Source organism: Colossoma macropomum, unplaced genomic scaffold (assembly GCF_904425465.1).
Source record: "Colossoma macropomum unplaced genomic scaffold, Colossoma_macropomum, whole genome shotgun sequence".
NCBI lineage: Eukaryota > Metazoa > Chordata > Actinopteri > Characiformes > Serrasalmidae > Colossoma > Colossoma macropomum.
In genome coordinates this window covers 26,430,542-26,441,557 of record NW_023494803.1, presented here as the reverse complement: position 1 = coordinate 26,441,557, position 11,016 = coordinate 26,430,542, and the positions used below count along the sequence as shown (strand labels likewise).

General features: G+C 36.9%; 1 protein-coding gene across 1 annotated transcript; it reads left to right on the top strand.

The window, feature by feature from the left end:
• Positions 1-4,016: 4,016 nt before the first annotated feature.
• On the top strand, positions 4,017-10,057 carry LOC118823918 (enhancer of rudimentary homolog). The gene is made up of 4 exons (XM_036593781.1): positions 4,017-4,124; positions 4,707-4,794; positions 5,056-5,176; positions 9,199-10,057. The coding sequence occupies exons 1-4, from the start codon at positions 4,122-4,124 to the stop codon at positions 9,299-9,301; spliced, it is 315 nt and encodes a 104-aa protein (XP_036449674.1). The 5' UTR covers positions 4,017-4,121; the 3' UTR covers positions 9,302-10,057.
• The last annotated feature ends 959 nt before the right edge of the window (positions 10,058-11,016 follow it).

The window sequence follows — 11,016 nt, the reverse complement described above, 5'->3', positions numbered from 1 at the left end:
TGCAACTACATGTTTCATTTGCATATAGACTCACCGAGTACTTTATTAGGAACACCATACTAATACTGGGTAGGGTCTCCCTTTGCTCTCAAAACAGCCTCAATTTTTATGGGTATAGATTCCAAAAGATGTTGGAAACATACCTTTATGATTCTGGTCCATGTTAACAGGATTGCATCATGCAGTTCCTGTAGACTGTTCATCGGCGAATCCCCTGTTCCACCACATCCTAAAGGTATTCTACTGGATTCAGATCTGGTTGCTGGGAAGGTCACTGAACACTGAACTCATTGTCATGTTCATGAAACCAGTTTGAGATGACTTTTGCTTTGTGACATGGTGCATTATCATGCTGGAAGTAGCCATTAGAAGTTGGGTGAACTTTGGCCATGAAAAGATGCATCTGGTCAGCAACAATACTCAAATAGGCTGTGGCATTCAAGTAAAGATTGATTGATATTAACAGGCCCAAAATGTTCAATGAAAATGTTTCCCACACCATTACACCACCTCCACCAGCCTGGACTGTTGACACAAGGCAGGTTGGGTCAAAGAATTCATGTGCCAAATTCTGACTTTACCTGTCCAGTTTTGGTGAGCCTGTGCTCACTGCAGCCTCAGCTTTCTGTTCTTGGCATACAGAAGTGGAACCTGACATGGTCTTCTGCTGTTGTAGCCCATACAACCTTAAATGCCTCAAGATTCAAAGTGTTGTGCATTCTGAGATGCTTTTCTGCTCACCACAATTGTACTGAATGGTTAACTGAGCTACCGTAGCCTTTCTGTCAGCTCAGTTGTTGATGGTAACATGCAATAAAGATCTTCCTGATTTCTAATATTAAAATTCTACTAAAACTATCTGCCGTCAGTCCTCTTTCCTCTACGGATCAATGGTAGATGTTAACGAACAGTCATAACACATAGATAACATGTTAACATGCTAATAATGTTACTGTCAGCTTACAGCAGCTTCAGTGTATTATACTATTTATTCACACATGTAATCTATTGCTCACTCTGCACACAGTCAGTATTTTCACTCCAATTTCACCTGAGCCTTTCCACAGCTTTTGAATATCTTGTTCAGCTGTTGGAAGCTGACAGCCACTGGAAATAAATGCTGGAGCTTTAAGCACAAGAAGAAAATATATAAAGAAATCTATACATATGGTCACTCACTTCCACAAGAGTTTATGACCACACAAGGGAAGGAAGTGCAGATTCTACTGCAAAGTTAGGGGTTGATCAGTCATCTTGTTCTCAATAACTGGTAACATTTTTTCAAATGAAGGAGGAAACGTCCACTTGCTGACCTCCATTTGAATGTGAAGAAAGTATCAAACAAACAAACAAACAAACAAACAAACAAACAAATAAATAAATAAAACAAGCCATTTCAAAACAGAGGAAACCACTTTAAAAGCATCTCAGTTTGAAGCTGCTTGTGGATCCTTGTGGTATTGTACCCATTCAGTTCATTAGAAAGATTTTACCCATAAACATCCAGTCTAAATCCCTAAATTCAATATTTGGGTAAGATTATAGGTTTCTGTCACATAATTGCTCTGGAAAGTGGTTCTTTTTGATTGGAACAAGCAATTTTATTATTATGTTATTATATATATTTATATATATATATATATATATATATATATATATATATATATATATGTTTCTAACAGACAATAACATTAATTTCTAGTCATTTTTAAGTTATATCTCTGATTACAGTTAGCTGTTGATGTTCTGTGTTGTCATTTCAAAATGTGTGCTCGGTCTGGTTCCGCTGCTAAAGATTGTATTTATAACCTTTTGCAAATACATACAAAAATTGTGAAATTTATGTATGTTACCTTCTTAGTTCTCTTCCCTGGTCATATTAGGCATGATTCATCATATGTCATGTAATATCATATCATTTAAAAGACAAAAGATTTGTTTCTCCATAACCTTTGATTAAAGTGTCATGACTTTTACCCAAGAGCGGCATGGTGTCGCAGTGGGTAGCGCTGTCGCCTCACAGCAAGAAGGGCCTGGGTTCGATTCCCAGCTGGGTGACCAGGGTCATTTCTGTGTGGAGTTTGCATGTTCTCCCTGTGTCTGCGTGGGTTTCCTCCGAGTACTCCGGTTTCCTCCCACAGCCCAAAAACATGCAGTCAGGCCAATTGGATGTGCTAAATTGCCCCTAGGTGTGAATGTGTATGTCTGTCTGTCTGCCCTGCGATGGACTGGCGACCCGTCCAGGGTGTATCCTGCCTTCCGCCCAATGACAGCTGGGATAGGCTCCAGCACCCCACCGCGACCCAGAAGGATAAGCGGTTTAGATGATGGATGGATGGATGGATGGACTTTTACCCTCTTCTGAAACTTCTTTTGATTTGTTTATTATGTCAGCATGCACCAGTGGATGAGAAAAATAATATTAACAAGTAATATCATGTTTCACCGCCCCCTCCCACCACATCCCACTTATCACCTAGCTCAGAGACCCTCCCTGATACTGTGTTTCTCTCTGAATTACATTTACAGTACGGAAGAAAAATGCGGTATGATTTACGATTCATGTTGACTTTAAACCATATGTGGTCTTTTTTCATTATGGAACAGAATGGAGAATACTCTAGACTTCTGCCTTCTGCTTAAAAGGGAATTACACAGATTTTTCAAAATTTCTGCATAGTTCAATGATTGAGATGTAAACAAAGTCATTCAGAGTGGTTTGCTGTGAAATGGTTAATTGATGAGAAAGGTACTGACTCAGATTTCTTTACAGTGATGGTGGCAGGAAAAAGGAGCCATTTTTTTACTATCCAAAATCACCAGTGGACCTACATATGTCTTATGATAATAGTGGTAAATATGAAAAAAAAAAAAAATCTTTGTGAACTGTTTTGTCTTACAACATCCTGCATGTACCTCTCTGCCATGAATGTATTGTTTAAATAGAATGTTTAAAGCCAATACCTTCTCAAGGCAAAACAATGTCTCAGACATCAGGCAGCTTATTTATAACCATTTCATGTAATAATGTTCTCAGAGGCATCCATTTTTTTCAGACACGGTTCCTGTCACCACCACTGTGAACAATTTTGAATCAGTAAGTTTCTCTAGAATTTTACATTTTACAGCAAATAATTCTTAATGACTTTGTTTGCATCTTAAGCATTGAATTATGCAGAAATTAAAAAAAAAAAAAGTGAAATTCCCCTTTAAGGTTCCATATTTTATATTTTTCTTGTTTCCCCTTAAGTCCATACATGACATTTGAGTGGGTTTGTATACCGATAACAACCACTTTCCAAACTCCTCTCTATCTCTTATAATTAGACAGACTGTTTTTGTTACTGTACCATTAAGACTGATATATGTAATTGATCTCTGTTCTTATTGGCTACCGTGCACTGTGCCTTGTTCAAAAAGCAATGTGGGCTGAAACGCTCCTGATAGCTCCGTATCAAAAGCTAGAAAGGCTTGTCCTCAGTAGGCTCATCATTTGTATTAGAATGGTCTACCAAGGCAGCCTTGTTACTTAATTGGAAGGAGTCAACATGTAATGTGGTGGGAACAATACTGTTGATTTGATTGATACAAAACATTTATGTGAATGACGTAATATGGCAAGCAAAACATTATTGGCTTGTAATTGCATGCTATCCTGAAAGCTAAAAATTGTTCAATTTGCTAAAAGCAGGTGTTTTTCATAACCTTTGTTCAATTTACACTCTCTAAAATAAAACAGATGCACATCGAAAGAAATACAGTAACCAAAATAGTTCTTGTACGTTTCATATATATATATATATATATATATATATATATATATATATATATATATATATATATATATAAATCGTATGGACTGAGCAGTGTATTGGACATTTTGAAATTTAGTTAGTTAAAAGTTTGCATCAAACTCTTACAGACAAAGCAACGAAAACTCCATTATATTAGATCTTTACAGCTGTGCTGAAAGTGGTGGATTCGACACTGGACTTTACGTTTGAAATGCGAGGTAACCGGAAGTTGATGAGGATACGAATGAGAGAGCAGTGGACGCTGTTTGCGGCAGTCCTGGAGTAAAGTCCTTCATTCTTGTGGATCTCAGAACAACTCCTTAAAACATGGTTAGTTATTAAGATTCACTTTTTAAAATACATTCGTTCATGATGCACGATTAGACTAGGTTAGATTTTCAGTGTCATTACAAATCAACCCTTTAAGAACGATAATGTACGTTAGGAAGCTTACGTAGTTAGCTAGCTAACAAGCTAATGTTGGCCCGTAAATGTACGAGGCTGAAGTCGCTTCTTATTCGCCAGCTTCTTGTTCGACCTCTCCCGTTCCACCTTAAAAAGGTGCAGCAGTAGTGTTCTGGCGCTTCTGGTGCTAAAATGCAATTGCTCCACCATTTAAGGTGGAACGGGAAATTTCGAATAGGAAGTTGACTTCAGCTTCGTCGTAAATGTTGTCTGGTTAAAAGATGCACAGTTTTGTAATAACTGAGCGTCGTAGAAGCACACATTTTGCATGTTTGCTAATATAATTTAGATGAAATAGATAACTGTTAGCTAAAATAAGGAAGGTTTAGTTAACTAGTAACTTTACTTGAACGGCTTGGACAAGTTGCTAATTTATGTGGAGTTGTATTTTTTTTCTGGGGATCGATATAGTCGTCTACAATCTAAACTTTTTTTTTTTTATTTCAGTCTCACACTATTCTTCTGGTTCAGCCCACCAAGAGGCCAGAAGGGAGAACATACGCTGATTATGAATCAGTGAATGAGTGTATGGAAGGTAAATAAACGCAGCTTTCCAGTTTATCTTCACCATAACACCAAATTTAGCAGAATTTGTGATCTGATTATTTTTACACTTTATATCATCAGGTGTAGTGATGTAGTGTTATAAATTAATCTTGTTTTCGTTAAAATGGCCTCTGGTTATATGCCACTGAATGATTAAAGTAACCATTTGTTGATAATATTGAAATAAGGACAGGCGTGTAGTAACCCTGTAGATAACTTGTATGTTAATGTCAAATGTTTTGTTTGTCAGGTGTTTGTAAAATGTATGAAGAACACTTGAAGAGAATGAATCCCAACAGTCCGTCAATCACATATGATATTAGTCAGCTGTTTGACTTCATCGATGATTTGGCAGACCTCAGTTGCTTGGTGTAAGTAGGCTTTCTGTCTTGTCTTAATAAATGCTTTGGAAAAAAATAGGCAATAGGTCAATGGTAAATTTATATCAGTTTCATTCCATATAAATCAAAGTGGGATGTGGGATAGACAGTTGACTAAAAGTGTCCAGGATCCTGAATGAAAGGCATCAGGCTGTAATCATTGCAGTAAGGCTGTACCGAAATATCAGCTGGCCAATAATATGCACTGATGTTGAGGTTCTGTGGATTTTTCGGTATTGACAAAAATCCCAGAGATGTAGTACCAATATTTAATGGCTTGTTTTATAATGTAACAAACAAGCCTCTGATCTGAATTCATCATTTTCTCTTTTCCATTATGGAGAAACAAACTACACTGGTAGATTTAAACATAACACCATCATTGTTTAATGACAAAAACATAAAATGCATCCAAACTTAACCTTTAGCATGAGCGTAACATAACACAAATTCTATGACTTATTTAATTAATTAACACAAGCACTAATTAGCAGAAACCAATAAACTCAAAAAAATTCTAGTGTTCTGTCTCCCATTTTACATTATATAGAGGTTGGAAGTTATTGCTTTTTTTGTTGTTGTTGTCTTCTTTGACCGTATTGTATTACTCAGCATCATTTATCGGAACTTTTAACTTCTTAAATCGGCATTGGTATCAGTCGCACATTCTTATAGCAGTCTGGTCCTGCATTCAGCAGTGACATAGCTGCTCATGTACATGGCTATGAAGTGATCAAGCAGGTCTGTTCTGGGCAGGTCCTGTCCAGAGAACGAGAGGAGCAACAGCAGTGGTACCGTGGCAGGATCACTACAGCGAAGGTGGCTAGACTTGTTCAGGCAGTAATATAAGTATGTATATAGCTTGACAAAGAGACATTTGAGTCACTCCACTCCACCATCAACAAATCTGAGCATGCAAGTGTGGCAGGACAACAGCACCAACACCTCAATTCACTGCCATTGTGAACAAGAAGAGTCTGAGTCTACTGACCCCAAACAAGATTTTCTTGCAGTTCTAGTGGAATGGTTTTGTCTGTGGTGTCGTATGCCACAGTAAGAAAAGAAAATTATTGATTTCTATGCACATAATTGCTTACCTGCTGAGATGCAGCTTTGTATAGAACCCTAGAGGTAAAAAAGAAGGCTTGAAATTGACATAGTTGGATAACAGAGATTATGTTTAGGTTTCTTAATCAAAGGTTTGATACATTTTTAAGAGATAAGCTTTTATTGTTACCAGAGTTATGGTTGCATTTCTTTAAGTACACTTATAGCTGTTGAGTCAGGTATACAAAGATTTTGATGAGGTGTTTATTATGTAAGTCAGCTGAATTCGGGGTTTCCAGCATTGGTTGTGTTAGGTACATAATTGGCTGAAGTTACGTGCAGGACAAGCTTTTTCTGCTTAATATTTTCTGTCTGATGAGGACAAAATTATACATTAAATGTATCACAAAAAGTGTCTCATATCACTCAGTCACTTGATCAAGTTGCACATTTTTATAGTCAGTAACTCTATGAAGTTGTCAATAAAACCAGTCAGAGTCGCTGAGATGATGTTGTACTTCATACATCATGACTCAGGTGCAGTTTGAACAAGAATGAGGTAATAATCTGAACTAAATTTAGTCTGCAGGTAAATAGCTGTTATCTATGTTCATACTAAAAGTCAATATTAAATCTTGGGTACAACTGTGGTAGTGAGAGGACCCTATTACATTCTGAGTGATACCAACAGAATCTATCAAAGACACAAATGCTGTTCTCAGTAGGTTGCTAGTTCTTAGTTAATGGCTAGTTATAGTGAAGGGTAATCATTGAGAAAGTTTCCTACATGAGGCTAAATTTGTTATATTTAGAAAAAGCATTTCAGACTAATGAGTTAAATGTATATATTGGATGTATTTGAATAATGCCTTGACCAATGTACTAAATAGTTGCTATGTGATCAGGGACGTAAACTCATTCAAAGCTATGTATTCCTTAGGTGTGATCCAAATGTTTGTGAGCCACAGTGCACTAAAACCCGAGCGGTAATAAGTTTATTTACAATGAGGACCATCACAATTATTATGTAATCGCCTGATTGCAATGATTTGCACTAATTGCAGTTATTTAATGCTGACCATACACTACAAGACTTTGAGAAGAATTTGTAAAGACTTTTGAAGACTATGATGTTGCAAAGACCGGGAATCTTGCAGGGTCACTATTTACAAGACTGCAACTAGGGTTTTGAGTTTATTTCCCATCATGGACCCCTTTACAAGCAGATAAACCCTTTCCTTCCACTGTATAGTGGTACAGATGGGAAAATACGCTGGCTGGACATGTAAAGATCTGGGACTCTGGGACTGGGAATTTTACTAATTAACCTGTAAAATGTACAGTTACTTTTTTTTATTTAACATGAAGATTTACACATCAACAAAACATGCAGCGATTCAGCCTTGTTGATTAGGTGTTATGAACCAAACCATAAGAAACATAATAAGAAACCAGTGTAACAGGAAGCAAAAAACAAACAAAAAAAAACATTGATGCTTCTTCAGTAATGTAAGCCACATTTCCTTACATCACTGTTAAAGGCTCAGTGAACTTGAAATATTAAAGCCAGTTTACATTTTTAGGTTAATATGATCGTTGCTCTGATGCATGCATTTTCACCCTTGCTCTCTCTTTCTCTCTTGCTCTATCACGCTGCGCGCATGCGCTTGCCCACTTGCTCTTAGGCGCGCCCCTGGCACGTCACTATTTACATGAGCCAAGACTTAAAACTTACAATAATATTAAACACGGTTGATTTTGTGGTAGCGTCAAGACGTAAAAAAGACTGCCTTAAAACAGCCATCCTGACCACCTCACACCAAACACCTCGCACAAGATGACGTGAGCACGACGCAACTCTATCAAAATCTCATGATTTTATTCCAACATTGGAAATTTGTCTGCGACAAGTGAAATCGCTTGAAAAGTCGTTTGGTGTAAGGCCGGCATAAGCTGCCTGCAGTTTTTTCCACAGTTGTTTGCCTTTGCAATCATATGTTTATGTTGCAGCAAACAGAGAATAAGACCTTAAGAGGGCAGCAATGAGTAATGATGGTTTATTTTAGCTGGAGCTATGTTTTTTGTCATTTGGGAGCTATTGGGGACCACTAGGAGTTGATCTGCCAATTTGACCACTTTAGGCTTACGCTTTAGTAATTGCATACAATGAACAGAAAAAGCCAATTCAGTTGTTAATCACAATTATATATGTGTGGCAATTAATCATTGGCTAAAATTTCATGTTCGTGGTAGGCCTATGTACAGTGATTGCTGTAGATGTGGGGGATATTATGTTTAGCAGACTTGCTAATTTGATGAGCTCATTTGATACAAATTATGTTGTTAAAACTTGTATCTTGTTTTACTCGAGAAATAGACTCAGTCCTGTGGAACCTATGTGATGTCTCAAAGCAGCTAGTGGATGGTTGGTTTAGTCATGTTGTCTGCAGCATGGCCTTGGCTTAAAATTGTTAACATAACCTTTGTTTTATAGGAACTGGCAAACCATTGTAACTTCAGCGTTGCTTTGTCAGGTCGTTCCTTGATTTACTTCAGAGCTGTGGTGGCTTGATTGAACCCTCTGGATCTGAAGCAGTCTTGAACAATTATTCAAGATATAAATAACAAATACAAATAACAAATAGAACAAATAACTGTATTTGATTCTCAGGCTTTTTGAACACCAACATTTTCTAGTTAAGAAAATACTGTGTACCCTTTCCAAATAAAATACATAGATTCTGGGGAAATGTCACTGACTTGTAATTTGTTAGCAAAAGCTGTGTGTAATTACAGCTGTCATGGGCCTTTGGTAGTGTCAAGCTTTGTAGGCCTTTAGTTTGCATTTTCAATTTGCTCGTCAGGCTCTTAGCCCAGAGATTTTGACACTGAGCATATTTCAGTGAATTAAAAACTTGGATACGTGACACAGGTTATTCACTCTGTTTTTGTCTTCTTTCTCTTAGGTACCGTGCAGACACACAGACGTATCAGCCCAACAACAAAGACTGGATTAAGGAGAAAATTTATGTTTTGTTACGTCGACAAGCTCAGCAGGCTGGGAAATAAAATAGTTGTACAAGTTACCCTTGTGTGCTGATCAGACATAAGCTTTGCATTTCAGGGATTTGCTGGGGAGTTTGTATTAGATGAGTCTAAAGAGGAATATGTGCTAAGAACCTTGGGGCAGGGTTGTGAGTCAAAGATTTAGAGCAGTGGTTCTCAGTCATAGTCTTGCAATCCTGAGTGACCACTACATTTTTGTCCATGGGAATAAAAGTTGGAGCAAGGAAAACCATGATGCTGATGTGCCCAACCTTGTTCCTGAAGGTCTACTGGCCTGTATTAGTGCCAAACTAATTTACCAGTCTAATTTACCTGGACTCAGTATGCAGTGTTAGAACTCTGTCCAGTCCTGGAGAGCCACAGTCCAGTACGATTTGGTGATTTTCCTACTCTAAAATGCCAGCTAAACCTGGTAAATAACAGATGAGTTGAATCAGGTTTGTTAGAGCAGGAAAAGCACCAAACTGAGCTGTCTTTAGCCTGCTGGTTCCAAATTGATGACCCCTGCTCTAGTGGCTGGGCTTCAGCCTTCTAAACTGTGTATATTGCAGGAGTTCCCAGGACTATGATTGACAACCAGTGGTCTAGATAAAGTTGTGAATTGAATACTGTGGAAGAACATGTATTGTACTGTACATTAGTTGTTTATTAAATCAATTATTTGACATTTTCCTCTTTGCCTTAGGTTGACATTTCATAAGTAAATGTCTGACACATTTTTCCTTGTACTGAATTATAATAAAATGGTTCACATTGGTACTTTTTGTTGTAATGAACAGATTAGTAGCTAAAGCCTTGTTTGGGTAGATGAGGGGGAAAAAACAGGAAACATAACAAACAAACATTTTTTTTTAAATTAGGATAACTGATTTTAAATTAATCTTCATAATGTGCCTGAAAAATAGCATGCTGTGTTCATATATTTTATACTCAATGTTCAGCCCCATGAAGTGCTGTAGAAAGAGGAAATGTGCCAGTTTAATTATTATTTTATAAGCTTAAACTTACAGTGAAAACTATCTGTGGTGATTTTATTTTACTCATCTCAGCTGTTAACTTTTTTTGTTTGTTTTACTTATGCTTTTTTTATACTTTTTTTTGTGATGCTCATTTTTAATAATTTTCCTTAACTTTTCCTCAAACAATTATGCAAACTAAAATCAGGTTTAGAAAAATTACAGAGTAATTATACTTAGGTGAAAGAATGAGTTTTGTATCTAAACCTTACTCTATTGAGAGTGGAAGAGTGGACCCAAAAACATACTTGAGTGAAAGTAGAAAACAATCTATATTTAAAACATACTCAAGTATATGAAATAGAAAGTAAATGTTTTAATGAAATAAATTTGGTAGTATGGGATGCAGTAATTAATAGTACAAACAGTTGGAAATGTAATTTAGTAAAAATACAAGTGTTCGATTTCAAATGATACAGAAGAACAAACCTTCCTTGATACATAATATAGTAACAATATTTACCGCTACTGACTATTTGGGGAAAATGGGCAGTGTTTTATTTTAATATATAGTTATTCCATTTAGATATATATATATAAATTATGTTTCACAAAAAATAAATCACCTTTCTAAACCGTGTATTGCGGTTGAAGAGAGGATGAATCGCGCCTTCTCTCCCCTGAACAGACTCTCATATGTGCTTGTAAGGTCGCGCCTCATTTGCATAATGTCACAGCAGCGCGGCGTCTGCGTTTTGCACG

Coding starts and splice junctions, on each gene's coding strand:
- LOC118823918 (XM_036593781.1), top strand. Junction 4,795..5,055: donor AGTGAATGAGTGTATGGAAG/GTAAATAAACGC, acceptor TTTGTTTGTCAG/GTGTTTGTAAAATGTATGAA. Junction 5,177..9,198: donor GCAGACCTCAGTTGCTTGGT/GTAAGTAGGCTT, acceptor TCTTTCTCTTAG/GTACCGTGCAGACACACAGA.